Below are 21,392 nucleotides of genomic sequence, written 5' to 3'. Positions count from 1 at the left end.
GTGAATTTTTCAATACCAGAAGTTCCATTTGGTTCTTTCTTAATATAGCAGCTATGTCATCTTCAGTTTCTGAATTGTTTTTCCGATTTCTTCATGTTGGATTTCAGCTTTCTTCTGGGTCCCATTCATTTGCTTTGCCACCCATATTCTGAATTCTCTGTCATTTCAGAATTTTTGTTCTGTTTAGCATCCATTGCTGGGGAACTAGTGGGATCATTTAGAGATGATGAAACACTCTGGCTTTTTGTATTGCCAGAGTTCGCGCACTGTTCATTCTCATCTAAGAGAGCTGATATTTCTCTCTCTTTTTTTTTTTTTTTTTTTAGTTTGCTATCATTTGGATGGGTCATCTTGATTTATTATTCTTTTTTCCCTTGTGGGTATGACTGTGGTATGTATTGTTTGTGATTGATTGGATTTGTTTCTGGTGCTTTCAGGGTGCCAAGGCTCTGTGTAGGTTTCTTGGATATAGATAGGTTTGTTAATTGGCTTTCTCAGATGTTGCTTGTTTTAGCAATGTAATTTTGATTGGTCGCGTATTTCAGGCTACAGTCAGTAGGTAGCACTTAATTGTAAGAGCTGGTTGGTGGGTGCAGGAGCAGAGGCAATGGAGAAGCATGAAAAGCACCCTCCCCGAGCCAGTGTTCACCTTCAGTAGGAGTGGAGCCACTGGAGAAACTCAAGAAGTTGTTTGTCTCTTTAAGGCCATGCTCATAAACCCTGGTGGGAAAAGCCTTTGCCAAGTTCATAACAGTGAACTGAGAAAACGGGCATGGAGGCGAGAGATTACTCCCCTCGTCCTTGTCCATTTAGAGGCTTTGGTAGGTGCTTCCTTCAGCAGCTGGCACCACTCTTGCATTTCCTTTGACTCAAGCAGGACTTTGGCAGGATTTGCTCCCTACTCCTTTGGTGGCAGACCATGCCAAGGATTAGATTTCCAGGAGTGAGATCTGTCTCACTTCTGCTCCTGAGACCTGGTAGGGCACTATCCCGCATTTATTGGTATATTTTAAATTGAGGTATCCAACCAGTTATTCAGTTACATACTGAATACAAAGATCTTGAAGCCTCTGCATCTCAAAATAAATGGTATGGGGATTTTAAATTGTATTTTTATTAATCATAATAAGCAAAGTGAAACTGAGTAACACAGGATAGAATAAATATTGTATTTTTATTTATTTATTTGTTTGTTTATTTTTGAGACGGAGTCTTGCTCTTGTTGCCCAGGCTGGAGTGCAATGGTGCTATTTCAGCTCACTGCAACTTCTGCCTCCCGGGTTCAAGTGATTCTCCTGCCTCAGCCTCCCAAGTAGCTGGGATTACAGGCATGCACCACCATGCCTGGCTAATTTTGTATTTTTAGTTGAGACTGGGTTTTGCCATGTTGGCCAGGCTGGTTTCGAACCCCTGACCTCAGGTGATCCACCTGCCTCGGCCTCCCAAAGTTCTGGGATTACAGGTGTGAGCCATCGTGCCTGGCTAAACATTGTGTTAAAAGCGAAAGTTTTTGGGAGGCCGAGGCGGGCGGATCCCAAGGTCAGGAGATCGAGACCATCCTGGCTAACACGGTGAAACCCCGTCTATACTAAAAGTACAAGAAATTAGCCAGGCATGGTCGTGGGTGCCTGTAGTCCCAGCTACTCGGGAGGCTGAGGCAGGAGAATGGCGTGAACCCAGGAGGCAGAGCTTGCAGTGAGCTGAGATCGCACCACTGCACTCCAGCCTGGGCAACCATGCAAGACTCCATCTCAAAAAAAAAAAAAAAAAAAAAAAAAAAAGCGAAAGTTTATCTTCAAAATATTTTTAAACTTTCAATACAGTAAGAGCTTATAATACCAAACTTCATTTACATTTGTGATACATTGTAGTGTGATAAATCAGATTGCTTATTTTGACTCCTTTGGGCTCATTTGTGAAATCAGGGCTTTCTAAGCAAATGAATAATGTTAAAAGAAGATGCTTATGTAAAAGTAAACTATTTTCAACTGTTTTGTAAGTATCCATTTAATGTAAACATGATATATGTAATTATTTCAAGCAGAAAACTGAGAGTATTATTATCACTTAAGTGTACTCATTATAAATGACTTAATTTCATTCTGCCATTTAGAACCAAATTTCTATTAGGCAATGATTTATTATCTTAAGGCTGTTTACAAATTGTTTCTTTTCTTTTTTTGGTTGTGGGGAGAATCAAACCCCAGCGTCCCACGTAACAGGTAGGTATACTTACCGCTATACAAGCACAGAAAAAATGGTTTATTTTAAAATATTTTAAGCATTTAAAAGTTATTTTTCTTTTAAAATGTTTCATATGTTTAAAAACTTTTTAAAAATTATTTCTTTTAATGTTTTACTTCATATTTTCCTAATTCAGATACTTACTGAGTCTGTTTTCTAAGATTTTATTTGGTTGAAAGAGGCATAAAAATTTTATAGATATATTTAAATCTTTTAGAGTTTCCCTTTTGATTCCATTCATCCACCTTTACGTTTAAAGTCAGGATTCTCTTAGCATTTCTGTGTCATCTATAGGGATGGGTATGACTGGTGATGTATGGGTACTGGTGTTTTATGTCTTGGGCTGATGTTCTTACTCTCCTAATAGGCCTAATATAGAAATTTTTTATCTTATGTAGTTAATAAAGTTGTAAAATAACAATTGTTATTGCTATGAATCAATAAGGCCAAATTTAGTTTGTTACTATTGAGAGATTTTCTTCTGAGGAAGAAAGAATGAAAGCTTGAATATCTGGTAATAAAATAAACTTTGTGTTTAATTGAAGTATTTATATTATTTACCTTACCTATGCAGTAATATATATTACCATGTACTACATTTTATTTCTCAAAAGGATCTGTAGTACCTTCTAGGAGGCTTCTTAATGTCACTCTTCCTCACCCCCTTAAATTATAACTAGCTAGAATAATTTCAGTGCTGTTACTGGACTAAAGGTTATCATTGCTGGCTTCTTATTTAATTAAAGACCTGAAGTAATGCTGAGATGAATGAGGAACGTGATAAGCACATAGTAAGTGCTTAATAAGTGTCAAAAGTAAATTCATAGTAGGATGAATATAACCCTTCTATTGGAAGTGCTCCATGGAGAAATGATTTTTATTATACTTCATTTTCCTTATTTCTGTGTTGTATTTCATTGATCACCCCTGCTCTCCTTTTAACAATTTTCTTTAATCCCTGCATGGAGAAACTCTGAGCTAGAAAAATTTGAGTCAGACTCTAATTCCTTGAGGGCATTACTGTATTAGTAGTCAGGAGATTTATTCCATGAATATATAATCTCAAAATTATTTTTCTATCACTTCCATTGTGGATTCATTTAACTTTTATCTTTACGGCAGCTTCTTAGGAATCAGAAGAAATCCAGGAAAATTGCCAGGTGTAGTAGATTTTTCTTTCCAGTGTTTCTTTCAGATGACACTAGACCTCTTCATGTGTAGTACAAGTACCTTATAACAGAGTATAATCAGTTCTTCCCTCTTGTCGCTTATAACATTGCTGACATTCATTCTGCTTATCTATAATCACAAAATACATTGTTGCTGTTATTATTTTAAACAAACTGTTATCTGTTAGACCAAATAAGAATAATAAAATATTTTATTTTACCTTCATTTCTTTCTTGTCTAACACTTCTGTTTCTGTGTTGATCCAAATTCCTGACCTCTGTAATTTTCATTTTCTCTGAAATAAGTTTTAACATTTCTTGTGAGGCAGGTCTACTGGCAAAAAAAAAAAAAAGAAAAAAATTCCCTAAATTTTTATTTGTCTCAGAAAGTCTTTATTTCTCCCTCAATTTTGAAGGATAACTTTGCAGGATATAAAATTCTAGGTTGGTGGGGTTTCTTTCAACACTGAATAATTCCCTCCTCTGTCTTCTTGCTTACATAGTTTGTAAGAGAAGTCCAATGTAATTCTGATCCTTGTTCCTCTGTAAGTAAATTTCCACCCTTCCCCCACCAGCTTCTTTTAAGATTTTCACTTTGGCAAGGTATAGTCTTTTTGTTTGTTTCTTTGTTTTATTTATCCAGCTTGATGCTCTCTGCACTTCTTGGATCTATTATTTTCTATCCGTCATTAATTTTGGAATATTCTCAACGATTATTACTTCAAATATTTTCTCTGTTTCTTCTCTCTTCTCCTTCTTGTATTCTCATTATGCATAAGTTACACCTTGTGTGATTGCCCCACAGTTCTCTAATATTCTGTATTGTCTTTTCATTCTTGTTTTCTCTTTGCAATTACATTTTGAGCATTTCCATTAACTTATCTTTAAGCTCATTGAGTCTTTCCTTGGCCGTGTCCAGTCTACCAATTAGCCTATTAAACCCAGTCTTCATTTTTGTTACAGTGGTTTTGATCTAACATTTCCTTTTGATTGTATCTTGGTTTCCATGTTTCTCCTTACATTACCCATCTGTTCCTGTATGTGGTGCATTTTTCCAATAAAGCCTTAGCATATTGTAGTTGTTTTAAATTCCTAGTCTGATGATTCCACTATCTCTGCCATATCTGAGTCTAGTTCTGATGTTTGGTTTGTCTCTTCAGATCATGGGGGTTTTGTTTGTTTGTTTTTTTGCCTTTTAGCAGCCTGGTAACTACTTGTTGAAAGCCTGATATTACATATCAGGTGAAAGGAACTGAAGTAAATAGGTCTTTAGTGTGAGGTTTTATGTTTATTTGGCTAGGCATTAGATTGTGTTTATTGTTTGCTTTAGCTGCATGTCAGAGGCTACAGTTTCCTCTAGGCTCTTTGTTTTTGTCTCCTCTGTTGTCTTTGGTTTTTTCTAGGGTCCTTAAAAAGGGCCTGACTCTTAGAGTTATTTTAGCTGTAATCCCCTGGTATTTTTTAGGAACTCTGTTGATATGGTGGTAACTTAGGGTAGATGGGGAGATATTCTATAGTCCTCTATTAGGTCTCGTCTCTTAAATGAGCCGGAGTTGGGCATTTCCCTTTCCCCCAGGTCAGCTAGGTTCTGGTAAAATAGTTTCTCTTGAACTATTTCAGGCATTGTTAAAGACAATAGAGAGCTCTGGAGTATTTTTAAATGGTTACTTTTCCCCTTCCCCTGCCTGAGAGTTTTTATGTAGTCTTCATAGTGAGAACCTAGTAGCCCTCCTGGAAGTAAAACTCATAAAAATTTGTCCCCTCTCCCTTAAGTTTGAACCTCCTCCTAGTTTTTAACTCTTAAGCTAGTCCACACCCCACCAGCAGTTCCTCCATTGCAGTTTAAAGTGTTCTTACATTAGTACTGGCTTCAGCTGAGGTACCCTGTAAACTGATTTTATATCTGCTTGTCTGTCTCTCCATTTTCAGGGAAGCAGTTTGCTCTGTGGCCTCACTTCTCTGATGGAGCTAATGCAAGTTGTTGACTTTCAGTTTGTTCAGCCTTTTTTCTCTTTGTAAGGTCAGTAGTACCTACTTCCAAGCTCTATATACATCAGACCAGACAACGGAAATTCTCTGTTTCTTATTAGAATGAAAACATAATTTTAGACCCTGCGTAGTCTCTTAGGCCTTTTCTTTTCCATCTATAAACACAGCTCCCAGTGAACATTTGAACACAGATGACATTTGGAAAGAAATACTTTTTTCATCTCCTTTTTGAAATTATCTTTTTCATTTTTTGGTTTTTCTAAATGCAGAATGCAATTCTATACAATCTGGAAGGCAATGAATGAGTCCTTGATGCTTTCTTCCTAAGCCTTGATTTAGCAATTAGAAATTTTTTTTTTTAAATCTTGAACTTGTATCTCCCTCAAAAGATGTAGACAGGATGGACAGAGGAGAATTCATATACAATTTTAAGTATCTTCTGTTTGCCGGAGTATCCTCTGAATACAAGAAGGAATAAAGGTAGGAGACCAAAATTATAGTGTTCTATAGGTAGAGGTGTAACAGATAGGTAACGATATTCAAGTAGTATGTTAGACAATGATATTCAGTCATGTCCAGAGGAAAAGAGAGGTGAGACACTTTGCCATACGTTGGAGGGTTGGGATGAGACCGTGAGAGTTACCTGAAGGAGCTGACATGTGATCTGTATTTTGGAGGATGACTAGAGCTGAGGAGAGCATGCTGAACATGGAAAATTGCCTATAAGATAGATGATTTCATCTATGGTTGCTTTTTTCCTACAGTAAGGATTTGGAGATCAAAGCAAATTAGGCAAGTTAGGTAGTGTTTCTCCAACTCTTACTTGATATATAGTTTTATTACTTGGTTTGATATGTTGCAAATTCCAGACTTGCTCTATCATGTTTTTCAAAGCTAAATAATCAATTTTTGAGTTTTTTGAATTGTTTTATATTATCCTGTAGTATAAACCTTGAGGATTAACTGATGTATCTAGTAAGAGCTGTTGACTTTTAGTTTCTTCAGCTTTTTTGTAAGGTCAGTAGTATTTAATTTTTTAATTCTCAGATTATGTCTCAAGTATTCGGCATGGTGGTAGAATTCATTTGGATTAAGTTTCATTGGTTTTGTTGTTACTTCAAATGTAAGGATATTTTGTGATTTCATAGATAGTAGGATATTTTCGAAAAGTTAAACCACTCATTTTGCTAATCTTATTTAATCTATTTCTCTTAAAGCAGCAGGTCATTGTATAACTTTACGCATATGTTTAGTCTGAACCTCCACATTTTTAGTTTACCCTTATAAGTCTACAGTACCACTACATCCCAGTGAAGGTATAATCAACATAATTTTAACTACTATGTTAAAATGTAAGAATACTATTAGTTTAATAACTAGCATTTTATTACCTAGTTCTAATGTAGTATCATAGCTTTTGAAATTACCATTACCAGCCAAGATAAAGCTGTTCTAGCATACATCTAATATACTGTTTCTAAAATGAAATGAATACGTATACATAGAAGAAAGAATTTTGGACTCCTTGAAGAAAGCAGGATAAAGAATCTATTTTAGATTACGAATACAGCACCAAAGCAATTGACATCTTAATTTTCTAAAAAAAATCATCCTGTGATTTTGTTTCATAAAATTTGACTTTTAATTATGTTTCTGCTAAAATTATTCTCTGAGGCATTTTGCATAGATAACTTAAGACATTTTGGGGTGGAGAAACACTCCTTAAAATGACCATTAGTACCATCTATTTAATATTTGTTTTTATTCCAGATGTCTCTTTCCTTACTCTTTGCCTTCCTTAATAGAAATAGTGTGTTGATTTTCTTTTGCTGCTATAACAAATTACTATAAATTTCGAGGCTTAAAGCAACACAAATTTATTATCTTAACAATTCTGTAGGTCAGAAGTCCCGTATGAGTTTCACTGGGCTAAAATTAAGGTGTGAACAAGCTGTTTTTAGGATCTAGGGGAGAATTTGTTTACTGCTTATAAGGGTTGCTGGCCGAATTCAGTTCCTTGCAGTTGTAGGACTGAGGTCTCATTTTCTAACTGCTGTAAACTGAAGGTTATTCCACTTTATAAAAGCTACTACATTTCTTGGCTTGTCTTCTTCCTCCATGTTGAAAACAAGCAATAGCTAGTTGAGTCACTTTGCATCTCTCTGACCCACTGTTCTTCTGTAATCTTCTACATTTAAAGACAACCCAGATAATCCTAGAAAATCTCGCCATTTCGAGGTTCTAAACCTCAGTTATATCTGTTGGTTCATTTAATTTGTAACATAACTTATTCACAGGTTGCAGGAATTAGGACATGGACATCTAGAGGAACTATGTTTCTTCCTAGCATAAGCAGTGTTACTGACATGTCCCTGACTTTCTGGATGAGTTTTCCTTTTCTGTTTAGAATACCTCTGACTTTTTCCTCCTCGATTCAGTGAACATAAAAGAGGTGTTGAGATTCAGAGTCACTAAGGTGCCATTAATATATTAAATGTAATGCCTATGGGAAAATAATAGGAGAAACAAATTTTAGAAACACTGAAAAAAGAAAATATACTTTCAGAGTATTCTCTTGAAAAAGAGAAAGTTGTGTATATTTTTGTTAATGTATATTAATTGGTCCTAATCCTTAATACAAAGGTTCATAGTTATTCATACAGCAGCAGGAAGTAAACCATTATGGGTAATTAGGAGTCTCTTAATACAGTATCAGAGCATTCCAAGATGAAGAGATATTTACTCAGAGCAATAAGTTGCAACAATTTACCAAAATTTTTGTCAGTTTTGATAATGGATGACATTGGATCTTAATGTGTTATTTCTCTCCTACTTAGATCATCACGAAGTATGTTTATGAGCTCCTGGAAAAGGACTGTAATTTGAAAAAAATATCTATTCCAGTAAGTCAAATTTTAAAGAAATGTTTATTTCCAAGTAAAATAGTTTTTAATTCAGAAGAAAACTTTTGTTTTGGGTTGACTGTGATAAGTTTAAATGTTAAGGTTTATTGTGTTGATAACAGTAATTTTAAATGCTTATTAGTATACCTTATTCTGCACAGTAGTTCTTATAAAGAATACTCTTCAGTATAAAGGAAAAACCAATCTCTAGTCTCTTTGAAAATGATGACTCAATTAAAAGGATTACCCTTACCTGTACCCTTTCTCATTTCACTAGAATAATTTGTTTTTATTTATTTGTAGTAAACCAGTGCAGTTTTTGTTACATTAGACATTCACTATCTCTTTAAATATTTCTTGGTTTTTAAAAATATGTCTTATTTCTACACATAGTATGTTGTTTCCTCTATACATTCCCAAATTCATTCCTGGTGCTTCCTGTTTCATAACCCTGCTTCCCTTTTTGGCAGAACATTTTTTTGAATTTTGCACATTTTGCCATTTCAGAGTGAAAAAGTTTGAGATTTGTTCTCAGACTCAAATTGTCAAAAAAACAAAACAGAACAAAAAAACACAAACCCGTTATTTTAAATGTAAACCACAAAATATTAAGCTTTAAAATGAAGAGATTGTAATCATGTGTGTGAAATAGTGGTTGGACTAGATTAGAGGACCTTTGCTGTCCCTGACAACTTTGTGATTTTATGATATATAAGATTCTGGGAGACTTGATGAAAGTAATTCATTTAAGGCACAACACTTTGCATATAGATAATTTTGTTTGCATGAAATGTTGCATGAGTTTTAAAAATTATTTGGATAGTGCTATTTTATTATAAATTGGAGGGTTTGAAGATTTCTTAATATTGTCCCTCTCCAGAACTGATTCCATAGTTCCTTTTTTAAAGGAAACCTTTTAATTTAGTTTTCCATTAGTAACCTCAAGTGCAAGATCACATTATTAGTCATTCACTCGTTATTCATTTATTCAACATATATTTATTTAAATGTTTTTTAGGTGGTGGACTGGTCCAAGTGCTTATGATGGATTAATCAATAAAATATTATTCTGTTAACAGCTACATCAACCCTTGGTTTATTTGGAAATTTTTCTTCCTTTACAGACAAGATTTTAGTACCTTTCTGGGAATGAATATACCAGTCTTTTTTGGATTTAAACTTACTGTCTTAGTTTTGACTTTAGGCCTAGCATTTTACTTCATTTAAAGTATATATTGAAATTTGGTCTTCTGGAAAGTCAGGGTAGAATTTTGTCACTTTGCCCAGTTTTCCTTGTTAATTTTATTTCTTTCAGAGTTTCTGAAGAATAATATTTAAAGAGCACTAGGTTAATTTATTGATACAACACAATTAATATTGAGTCTGTTAACTCTATAATACTTCTAGTTCCAGGGAACCGTTAAACTCACTTCAGTCTCCAAATTGCTAGGACAAATCACAAAATAATTGGCTGTATACAGCATGTTATATGTTTAAGTTTCATTATTGATCTTTATAGATGGAAGAGAACTCTGTATTATGGATCTGATTATCCTTTGATTTTAAATTTGGAATATAAAGCTAATAAGCAAGAGAGATTTACTTTATATGAAACTTAAGCATCATGCCCATCTTTGGTTAATAAAGTTTCCCTTATTTTGTAAACTTAAAAACTCTGAATTTTGTCTTAGGAAATTAATATTTCCCTTTAAATTATCACATAGTTGGTATTGTTGTGCAACTTCTCTTCACAACTATTTTTCAATAGCTATTATTTTTCTCCAGAGCTCTCTTAAATCTCAGAGTGAGAGTGGGTTTTTGTATGTGGGTGTCTGTAAATTTTTACTTAAAGAATACCATCAAACCTTTTTTTTCCTGGTGATGAACTCTTTTAGTTTTATAGTTAAAACTATTTTAAAAGGGAAAAAGAACCATTTTTTAAATGACAGCTCTTTGTGGAACCCGTGATTTGATAGTAAACATTATGATCATGCCTATGTTTACTCTACATCTCTCATAAATAGGCATAAGGTATTCTCAATTATAGTAAAATATCTCATACTTGTATAGAACACTGGAGACATGAATTAACAACTTCACTACAAATTTTCACTTAGTTTATTACATGCATCATGTTTCAGCAATTAATGGTGTTCACCAGTATTCCACAATGAATTGGTAACTGCTAAAATTGTTTGGTGCAGTCTCACCAACCAAAAGGTGTCTGAGGTTGATTTGTAATAAAGTGAGGTGGTTTGCTGGAATGACCATTATGTGTATTCCTTAATGAAAGCTTAGCTTAATAAATTACCACTATTTGAAGATAAATGGCCTTGGAACAGCCGTATGTTCAAACTTAATTAGGTTAATGAAGAAGAAATTATTTTATTAATATAGATATCTTACTATTTAAAATTAGCACTAACTTTATAGAAAGTACATTGTAGTTACCATGTGCAAAGTCAGAGTTCTATGTAAACTGAGGTGAATATTAGCCAATGACCAGCTAAAATACTGCTCTTACCCCTTACTCATTAATATTATTACATTATTCATTTGCATTGTTGTTTTTCTTTAATATTCTGATGTTCTCGTATTTTGAAAGTCAACTTTTCTCAGTGTTCAAGTAAAACTTTAATTTATTCATGGCTAGCTTAATTTGTAGCCCCTTAAAAATTATTTAGCAGCATGTTTTTTAAATGTGATTCCATTTTCCCTCTTTTTTCTTTTTTGAGACAGAGTCTCACGCTGTTGCACAAGCTGAGTGCTTTGGTGCAGTCATGGCTTAGTGCAGCCTTGACTTCCTGGGCTCAAGCAATTCTCCAGCCTCAGCCTCCCAAGTAGCTGGGACTACAGGTGCACACCACCACACCTAGCTAATTTTTGATTATTTGCAGAGACAGGGTCTCACTATGTTGCCCAGGTTGGTCTCAAACTCCTGGACTCAAGTGGTCCTTTATCGAGCAGCATTTTAATATAAAAAATACATTTTTATCATCTGAAAATAAGTTTCTTTCAGTTTTAAGTGATTACTGTGGACTTCAAAGTGCCAGTATTCCATTGCTTAAAAAATTGACTCAGTTTCTTGGTAACAGGGGACTTAGTCAAACAGGAAAAAAGAGACAGTGATCAGCATCTACTGGAATATCTGTACTACAGGTTTTTTTGTTAAGGTAATAGATATCTATCTCCATAGCCATTCCAGGATCCATTAAGGCCTCACTGACCTTAAGAGGCACTTTTCTTTGTGTGTGTTTAGACATACTGTTTGATAACTGAATGACTAGAAACCCCTGTGGCCTCTTTCTTGTTATACACTGACAGTTCTGCCTTTCAATTTTTTTATTTTGTTCTTATCATCATTACTTTTTTTTAAAGCCTCTTTAACTGAGCAATTCTTCTATTTTTATATAATGTTCCTAGGTAAAAGGGAATTTTTCTTCTTAGGTTTGGTTTTCCTGTGTTTGTTATCCACTTATCTTTCTGTGTGGCTATAGTCATATTTATTGTCATCATTATACTTTGTTTACTCTGGACATAGCATGCAGGTGAAGCTAATATGATTGTGTTACACTTTATATCTCCCTGTATTTTTAGCTATTGCTAATAAAATTGTAGTTATGTCATTTTAATTCTTTAACATTGTATAGCTCTTGTAAAATTCTCTATGATTATGTACTAGTTTAATTTTCAGTGTATGCTTTCTCAACCAGGCAAGTATTATAACCATTTTAGAGGATCCATTATTTAGTTAAATGTCTTTTATCTAAAGGAAGTCACTGGTGAGGCTTGATAAGATTCCTCATTCCAAAAGTTTATTGTTTTTAATTACTGAGTGCCTACAATGTGCTAGGTTTTATTTTAGGTACTGAGACTATAAGTGGATACAAACCAGAGAACTCTGTACCTGCCTGGACTTACATTCTAGTGGAGGGAGCAGGCGGTGAATAAACACATTTGCAAAAATATAGAGTAAAGCATACAATATGTTAGATCTTAGTATGTGCCGTGGAGGAAAATAAAACAGTGAAAGGGACTACAGAATTCTCGGGACATGTTTGGAGTTTTAAAAGTGGTAGTCAGGGAAGGCTTCAATGAAAAGGTGTTATTTCTTCTTTAAGCCCTGTATCCATGCTGCTCTTGCTGAAATAATTGCCATTTTTGCTCTGTTTGCACAAATGCCTAAGCCATCTCTTACTGAAACTAGCCTGATTGTTTTAGAAGTAGAGATATTTTATATTTTATTTTATTTTTCTCTTCCTAAGCATAATGGCTGGGAATATTTAGGCGGGGGGGCATCTACAGTTTTTGTATACTTCCTATTTTGATAATTGTATGAACATATACAGTTGACAAAGTGAAGAGCTATTATGTTACACAATATGTGGATTGACCTTCTTTATGTAAGAGTACCAGCCATCAGAATGTCAACTTCCTGCTTGATCTGGCTATCCAAAGGCTTCCATTTCCAGTCACTCGCCAGTGCTGATGTGGAATACCACTCAGTGTGTCATGGCATATGTAACAAAAGGTTGGGAAGTTATCGCTTTCTAAAAGTGTTTTGTGTCTTTCAAATGTAAATCATACATCATATAGTTAACAATCTAAATATTAAGTACAATCAAAATGGATAAAAATATTTACCTTTTATTCTGTAAGTAACTAGTTTATAAAGTAAGTTCATTGGAGTACACAATGTGGCTTTGTAAAAATAATTGTTATATAATCCTGTGTTCACAATCTGAATGAAATTTGGAAGTCCATTTACATAGATCAGGTAAGAATAGAATAGATAGTTTTTAAATAGTTTCCTCTTCTTCCCTTTAAAAGTTTAGTGGTATTCCTGGCTGATATATGATTTTCCAATACGTCTATCTCCAATTTTAGTTTTCTGTTTTTTATTATCGGTGCAATATATTTCTGTTATACAACTATAGACTTATAGTTGTGTGACTGTGGGCAACTTATGTAAACTCCCTAAGCCTCAATTTCTTCATCTATAAATCACTATAATAATAGTACCACCTAAATGGGTTGTTATTGAATGAGATAATGTTTTTACAACAGGTAGCATAGGAGCTAGACTATAGGAGGCACTAAAAAAATAGTTATTTTTATTTACAATGATAATACAATACTAAATATACAATAATAATGAAGAGAAACATATTACCAATATTTTTTATATTTTTATATTTAAATTACTATCATGTCTTGTCCCATCCACCTAATATATAATTGTTAATCTCTACTGAATATTTTAATTTTGTGTTAAAATTGTTTTTTACTTCTATAATTCTATAGTAACCATTTAATACTTTATAACAGCCATTAGTTGTTTCTTCATTTATGTGTATGCCTGATCAGAAGACATTTATTTATTATTTAATTTTATTTAATTACAGGTAGATGCCACTGAGAGTGAACCAAAGAGTTTTATCTTTATGAGTGAGGATGCTTTGACAAATCCACAGAAACTGATGGTTTTAATTCATGGTAGTGGTGTTGTCAGGGCAGGGCAGTGGGCTAGAAGACTTATTATAAATGAAGATCTGGACAGTGGCACACAGATACCGTTTATTAAAAGAGCTGTGGCTGTAAGTACAATTTCCTGGGTTTTTTTTTTTTTTGGCATTTTACAGTACTGTTTTATTATATGTTTTTATGTTTCTTCAAAAAGTATATCCTAAGCATAATCTTATCTTTGGGTTGTTATTATTTATTTTACTTGTGTGAAAGATTATTCTGCATTATTTTGCAGTTACAAAGAAAAACAAAGTGGCATCTTGAGCATACAAAGATTTAAATAATATCTTTTGAGTGAATTATTTTTCTAAAATATTTTTAATCCTGTGAAATATCACAGGATTAATATTTTCGAAAATATTTTTAATCCTGTGAAATATCAATTATCAAACTATCAATTATCAAACTATCAAATATTTATCAACATCATTGAAAATACTTCTGACAAAAATATCATGACTGCTTTTGTAAACCTTTGCCTACCTAATTTGGTGAAGTTAGAAACTAAAGGAGATCTGCTACTTTGAATTAATCTCATATTATTTAAAGGAAGAGTTGGAATAACTAAATTTTTTTGTCATTTCTTTAAAATGTTTTTTAGAGCCCACAAATAAAATGCTTTAAGCATAAGACATAGACATATAGAATGGCAAAATGTAATGTTCAATGAATATTTTATTCTTATTTGCATTCAAACTTTTTAGAAACTGCTATTTTTAAATTGTGTTCAAGGTTTCTTTTCTTGCAATAGTGAAATGTTTTTCTGATATAATATTGGCATATTTTAATGTTTGGCTGCTTTTGTTTTACTATTGCATTCATAAGTTCCATAATGAACAGCCCAATTTTGCAAAGTATGAATTTCTTTCACGTGAGTAGATTTTTTTTTTAGAAAAACATAAACTGATATCTTGTATCAGTTTTGTAAAAAGTAAAAAGTCTTTTGTAAAAAGACTTTGTAAAAAGTAAAGGAATATATGTGTCCATGTAGGCTTTATTTGTTTTATTTATAAGAATTATTACATTTTTGTAATTAAAATTGGAAAGGATTTCTTTAATACACTGATGATTACAAAAGTCAAAGGTAACATGTTGTCTATTCTGTTAACTCAGAAATGAGAAATGAAGGCTCAGCACAGCTCCTAAAGAACATTTTGGTTAATAGATTTTGAAACCCTTAAAATGCTAAAAGTAGAATTTCTTAGGTTAACTATATGTTTTTTTTTTTCCACTTTTTGTGGATAGGCAAAGAATGGAAAGATACTACTTTTGATCTGGTTGCTAATTTCGATAGTGTGTATTTTAGTAGAATTGAAGTAACTAAAATAAATTGAAATTTAGACTAAATTAACTCACATAAAATATTATGTTTAAACTGTTTCGGATTTCAGGTTTTAAACAGTGAAATGAACTTTCTCTCTGACACATTTGTTTGTAGTTAGAACAGATCCTGTCTATGTATTTTTGGAAGAACATTATATGTAAAATGTGTTCACAATTTGATGAATATTTGAAAATATAACTTAGTAAAGGAAATGGGATGCTTTCAACATGCAGTGCTAGGTGAAATATTTTATGTAGTTAGTTGTCTCTGCTATAGATCACCTAAGCCTTTCCTATTCGGGAATATTTTATTGTTGTGTAAAGATTTCGCAGGGAAAGTCTATATGGAAAACCATGGCAAACATGTTTGTTTGAACAAACTTTGTGGTGATATCCCAAACAAGAGGGAGGAAGTTTGTCAGTAACATTAACAATAGTAAGTCATTTTGTTCTTATAAGTAGGAATAGTGTTTTGGGGATAACAGCATTTCAGTGTCTTGAATTTTTTCTTCTTAAAAAAATGGCAACTCATGATTCCTTGAAATGAAGCAGCTGATTTCTAAGCATGCAGCACACGTAAAAATTTTAGTTTATATATTTAATTCTCCTCATTTTTTTTAAAAAAATGAATATGAACATTATTATGGTAATTTTCTTCATGGTGATTTAGAAACAGATCACTTTTAAATCTGGATAAAGTGATTTTACTACTTTGACTTTACTTTTTCATAGTGTTTTCTTCAAGGGTTGCTCTGTGGGTGGGGAGGTGTTGGTTGAGGGAAAGATGATGGTATTTTAAGATGCAGGCAGAGGAAGACTAATAAACAGGGAATAAGAAGCTGTCCCATGCTTACTTTTTTTTTTTTTTTTAAATCAGGCTAGCTCTGCTTTTGTTTTTATTTGTTTGGACTTTTTCTAAAGTTTTATTTAAAGAAATATTTCCAAAATTTTCCAAAAGTTAGAACCTCTGGTCTATTTTTCATGATCTGTGGGTTTTCATATCACAACTGAAGTAAATTCTGATGTTTTGGGGGCCACACAATATTATCTTTACTCAGTGTTGTTAATAATATTTCGTTATATTCCCTGCAGATTTTTGGTATAAGACTGAAATTCCTAAAATTGGATTCCTATCATTGTATGGTTAAAACCTTTTTTTCAATAGTAGAGCCCTGTCTAAGTGGACTGGTTTGTGAACAGTATAAAGTTTAAATATGTGAAGCCACTTAGGTTGAAAGGAGGGCATGGTGAATATTGGAACCACTCCCACAACAGCCCCTGAGATTTTTTCACCAAATGCCCCAGGGCTCCACAGGTCATAGTTTGAAAATCATAGGTATTCTAATCCCTGCATTTTAGATACTTCAGGACTTTATTATCAAAAGTGTACTAAGAGTTCATGTTGGAGGAATGGTGCATATCAGATAAATCCCCACAAGTGCTTCTGAGGTCGCCATCGCTAATATTCTTGGCGTTTGACAATCTTCATTGCATAATATGTTACCTGGAATAAGAAACACTATTTCATGTGGCCAAGTACCAATTATTCAGCCTCTGATTGTGCAGCTTTAAAGTTACTCATACTTGTTTCTTCTTTGATGACCTTTACTCACATACACCTTTTTAGGCATTTCCACTGGTCTCTAAAAAGGGGTAAAAAGCAGGCAACTCTATTCATGCCCAAGAAGCAGTGGTAGCAGCAGATGTTGATGTGGTCCAGCCCCAGAGTGAGCACAGGAGCCTGGCCCGCCGTGACCCAGCTTCCATAGCAATGTGGGCCAGGCAGTCCCACACAGCTGAGGGTTTATTTATATTTCTCAGGCTCTAGCTATGAGGGGAAATGTAGAACTTGTTGGCAGTTATATTTGTGAAAACAAAGATTGAGAAGTTATGGAAACTATTTTGTGATAAAATCAGTAAAAAAGTAAAAGTTTAAATTACAAAAGATACTTTCAAAATACTGTCTGTAAGTGATTTAGGTATTAATTTTAATAATTTCATGAGAAGTCTGATTACTTCACTAGGATAGCATTTTCCCTAATTTCTCATAGATGGATTATTCAGAAGAATGCTATTTCCATAATTACTTACTTTGATTATAATATTTGTGCTATTATTTCTGGGTTTTAAAAATTAATGCTATTTTTATTAATGTAATTTATACAGTTTGGCTTCCCTAACATGGTGGACTGAGCTTATTAATATGAACTTCTCCCAGTAAACAGACATAAAAATAATGAATAAAATGTAACAAAAATACTAAATACCTAGTTGTATGAGTGTTCGAAAGACAGAGAAGGAGGAGAGTGGAGGCAGAGGAAGATGGCTAAATAGAAGCCTTCACCAAATGTCCTCACTGCAAGAACATCAAGTTAGACAACATCCACACACAAAAAAGCACCTTCATAAAAAACAAAAATCAGGTGAGCAGTCACAGTACCTGGTTTTAACATTATATCACTGAAAAAGGCACTGAAGAGGGTAGGAAAGACACTCTTGAATCGCCGATGCCACCCCTCCCCTGTGTCCTGGCAGCAGCAGCATAGTGTGGAGAGAGAATCTGTGCATTTGGGGGAGGGAGAGCACAGTGACTGTGGGACTCTGCATTGGAACTCAGTGCTACCCTGTCACAGCAGAAGGCAACACCAGGCAGATCTCAGTTGGCACCCATGGAGGGAGCATTTAGACTAGCCCTACCCAGAGAGGAATCGCCCATCCTAGCAATTGAAAACTGAGTTCCAGCAAGCCTCACCACCACAAAACAAAGTTCTCTGGGGTGCTAAATAAACTTGAAAGACAGTGTAGGCCATAAGGACTGCAGTTCTTGGGCAAGTACTGGTGCTGTGCTGTGCTGTGCTGTGCTGTGCTGTGCTGTGCTGTGCTGTGCTGTGCTGTGCTTAGAGGCAGTAGACTTAGCAAGCAAGCAAGCAAGCAATCTACTGAGATACCAGCGAGGGCAGCTAGGAGAGTCCTTGTGCCACCCCTTCCCCACCCCAGGCAACACAGCTCACAGCCCAGGAGAGACTCCTTCCCTCTGCTTGCAGTGCTTGAGGAGAAAAGAGGGAAGGGTAAAGAAGACTTTGTCTTGCAACTTGGATACCAGATGAGCCACAGTAGGATACGACACTGGGCAGAGTCCTGAGGCTCCCATTCCAGACACTAGATTCCAGACGACATTTCTAGATGCATCCTGGGCTAGGAGGGAACTCGCTGCCTTGGAGGGAAGGACCCAGTCATTGCAGGATTCATCACCTTCTCACTAAAGAGCCCATGGGCCCTAAATAACCACCAGTGATACCAGGGAGTATGTCATGTGTCTTGGGTGGGACTCTGAGATGTGCGGCTTCAGGTGAGAGCCAGTACATTCCCAGCTGTGGTGGCAATGATGAAAGATTCCTTCGGTTTGAGAAAAGCAAGGGGAAAAATAAAGGAGACTTTGTCTTGCATCTTAGGTACCAGCTCGGCTATAGTGGGATAGCGCACCAACAACCCTCTTAGGGTCCTTGATTCTAGGCCTTGACTTTTGGGCAGTATTTCTGGACCTGCTGTGGGCTAGAAGGGAGCCCACTGCCCTTACAGGAGAGTCCTAGGACTGATAGCATTTACAAGTGGACTGAAGAGCCCTTGGATACTGAGTGAATATTGGCAGTAGCCAGACTGTACTTGCCACAGGTGTGGGGTAGTTGTGGCCATTGGAAGAAACTGCTGCTTGTGGAAAGGGGAGGGGAGAGTGGGAAGGACTTTGTCTTGTGTCTCGGGTGCTCAGCCACAGCAAAATAGAAAACTGGGTAGGTTCCTAAAGTATCTGACTCTATGCCCTGGCTTCCTGACATTGTCTCTGGAACTGCCCAGGGCTGAGGGGAACTCACTGTTCTGAAGGGAGGGATACAAGCCTGACTGGTTGTAGAACCGTAGTACCTTGAGTGGACACAGGTGGTAGCTAGGCAGTGGTTACTGCAGGCCATGGGTGAGATGTAGTACCATACTGGCTTCAGGTGTGGCCCAGTGCAGTGCCACTGGTGGCAGCCACAGGGTACTTGTGTCACCCTTCCGCCAGCTCAGGCAGCTCTGCACAAAGGGAGAGACTCTGGGGGAAAGTAAGACAAGAGTTTCTGCCTGGCAATCCAGAGAATTCTTCCAGATCTTATCCAAAACCAACAAGGCAGTACCTCTACCAGTATGCCAGAGCCATAGCATACTAGGCTTCTGGTGACCCCTAATGCAGATATGGCTACAGGGACCAAAAACATATAACCCAATACCCAAGTGCCTTTGGATACCTGGAAAGCCTTCCCAGGAAGTAGGTGTACCAACAAGCTCAGATTGCAAAGACTACAATAAATACTTAACTCATCAATGCCCAGATACTGACAAACATCCACAAGCATCAAGACTATCCAGGAAAACATGACCTCACCAGATGAACTAAATAATGCACCAGAGACCAATCCTGGAGAAACAGAGATATATGATCTTTCAGACAGAGAATTCAAAATAGCTATGTTGAGGACACTTAAATAAACTCAAGCTAATATAGAGAAGGAATTCAGAATTCTATCAGATAAATTTAACAAAGAGATTGAAATAATAAAAAAGAACCTAGCAGAAATTCTGGAGTTGAAAAATGCAGTTGAAAGACTGAAGAATGTATGTTTTTTAATAGCTGAATTGATCAAGAAGAAGAAAGAATTGGTGAGCTTCAAGACAAGCTATTTATAAGAGACAAAATAATAAAGAAGGAAACATGCCTAGAAGGCTCTAGAAAAATGCCTCAAAAGGGCAAATCTACGAGTTATTGAACATAAAGAAGTGGTAGAGAGAAGTAGAGGTAGAAAGTTTATTCAAAAGGAAAGTAACAGACAACTTCCGAGATCTACAGAGAGAGATCAATATCTATAACTTTGTAAGAAAGTTATGGAACTCCAAGCAGATTTAACCCAAAGAAGAATACATCAAGACATTTAATAAATTCCCAAAGATCAAGGATAAAGAAATGATTCTAAAAGCAGCAAGAGAAAATAAACAAATAATATACAATGGAGCTCCAATACTTCTGGCAGGACACTTTTCAGTTGAAACCTTGCAGGCCAGGGGAGAGTGGCATGATATATTTAAAGTGTTGATGGTAAAAAACGTTTTACCCTAGAATACTATATCTGGTGAAAATATTCTTCAAACACAAAGGAGAGAGAAATAACAACCTTCCCAGACAAACAAAAGCTGAGTGATTTTATCCACACCAGACCTGTCCTACAAAAAATGCTAAAGGAAGTCACGTAATGTGATTCTTCCAGTTTAGTTCTTTTTGCTCAGAACAGCTCTGGCTACTGTGGGTGTTTTGTGGTTCCATATAAATTTCATGATTATTTTTTCTATTTCTGTGAAGAATGTCATTGGTATTTTGATAGGGATTGCACTGAATTTATAGATTGCTTTGGATACTATGTACATTTTAACAATACTGTTTCTTCTTCCCTCTACTCATCCTTTTATTACAAAGGTAGCAACTTCCAAGGTCTTACCTATATCCAGGGCTCTTAGTTTTAGCTCCCACCTCTTAGTCCCAAAGGTATAGATCATGTGTGTGTGATACAGATCATGTGTGGCCTTGGGTTCATATCTTACCAGCTATCCCCTGAAGTTGCAACACCTTCCAGGGATTTACCACTGTGTTATAAGTTATCTCTTACATTTAGGAAAGCTTTTAGGCATTTAGGAAATCTTTTTCTTTTTCTTTTAATTTTTGTATGTACCTAGGTGTATATATTTATGGGGTGCATGAGATATTTTGATGCAGGCATACAATAAGTAATAATTAAATCAGGCGTGAGCCACTTCACCTGACTTCACATTATACCAAAGAGCTATAGTAACCAAAATAGCATGTTGATGGCATAAAAACAGACACATCAACCAATGGAACAGAATAGAGAACCCAGAAATAAATACATACATCTACAGTGAACTTATGTTTGATAAAGGTGCCAAGAATATACATTGGAGAAAGGAAAGTCTGTCAATAAATTGTGCTGGGAAAACTGGCTATCCATATGCAGAAGAATGAAACTAGACCCCTATCTCTCACCATCTACAAAAATCAAATCAAAATGGATTAAAAAATGTAAGACCTCAAACTATGGAACTATTACAAGAAAACATTAAAGAAACTCTCCAGGAAATTGGACTGGGAAAAGATTTCTTGATTAATACCCCATAAGCACGGGCAACCAAAGCAGAA

The 21,392-nt window shown here is 35.1% G+C and overlaps 1 protein-coding gene across 15 annotated transcripts in view; it reads left to right on the top strand.

Moving 5' to 3' along the window:
- The window catches only part of ARB2A (ARB2 cotranscriptional regulator A), a 480,464-nt gene that overhangs the window by 132,547 nt on the left and 326,525 nt on the right, over nucleotides 1–21,392 (top strand). For 14 of the 15 annotated variants that reach the window (XM_055233330.2, XM_055233328.2, XM_063612385.1 and 11 more), the window contains 2 exons: nucleotides 8,240–8,305; nucleotides 13,711–13,902. In XM_055233330.2, coding sequence (XP_055089305.1) covers nucleotides 8,240–8,305; nucleotides 13,711–13,902 — 258 coding nt within the window. The remainder of the gene's footprint in view (nucleotides 1–8,239; nucleotides 8,306–13,710; nucleotides 13,903–21,392) is intronic. The other variant, XM_063612388.1, reaches the window with a different exon arrangement.

The sequence above is a fragment of the Symphalangus syndactylus genome, chromosome 11 (genome assembly GCF_028878055.3).
Source record: "Symphalangus syndactylus isolate Jambi chromosome 11, NHGRI_mSymSyn1-v2.1_pri, whole genome shotgun sequence".
NCBI lineage: Eukaryota > Metazoa > Chordata > Mammalia > Primates > Hylobatidae > Symphalangus > Symphalangus syndactylus.
This window is presented reverse-complemented; position numbering and strand designations above follow the sequence as displayed.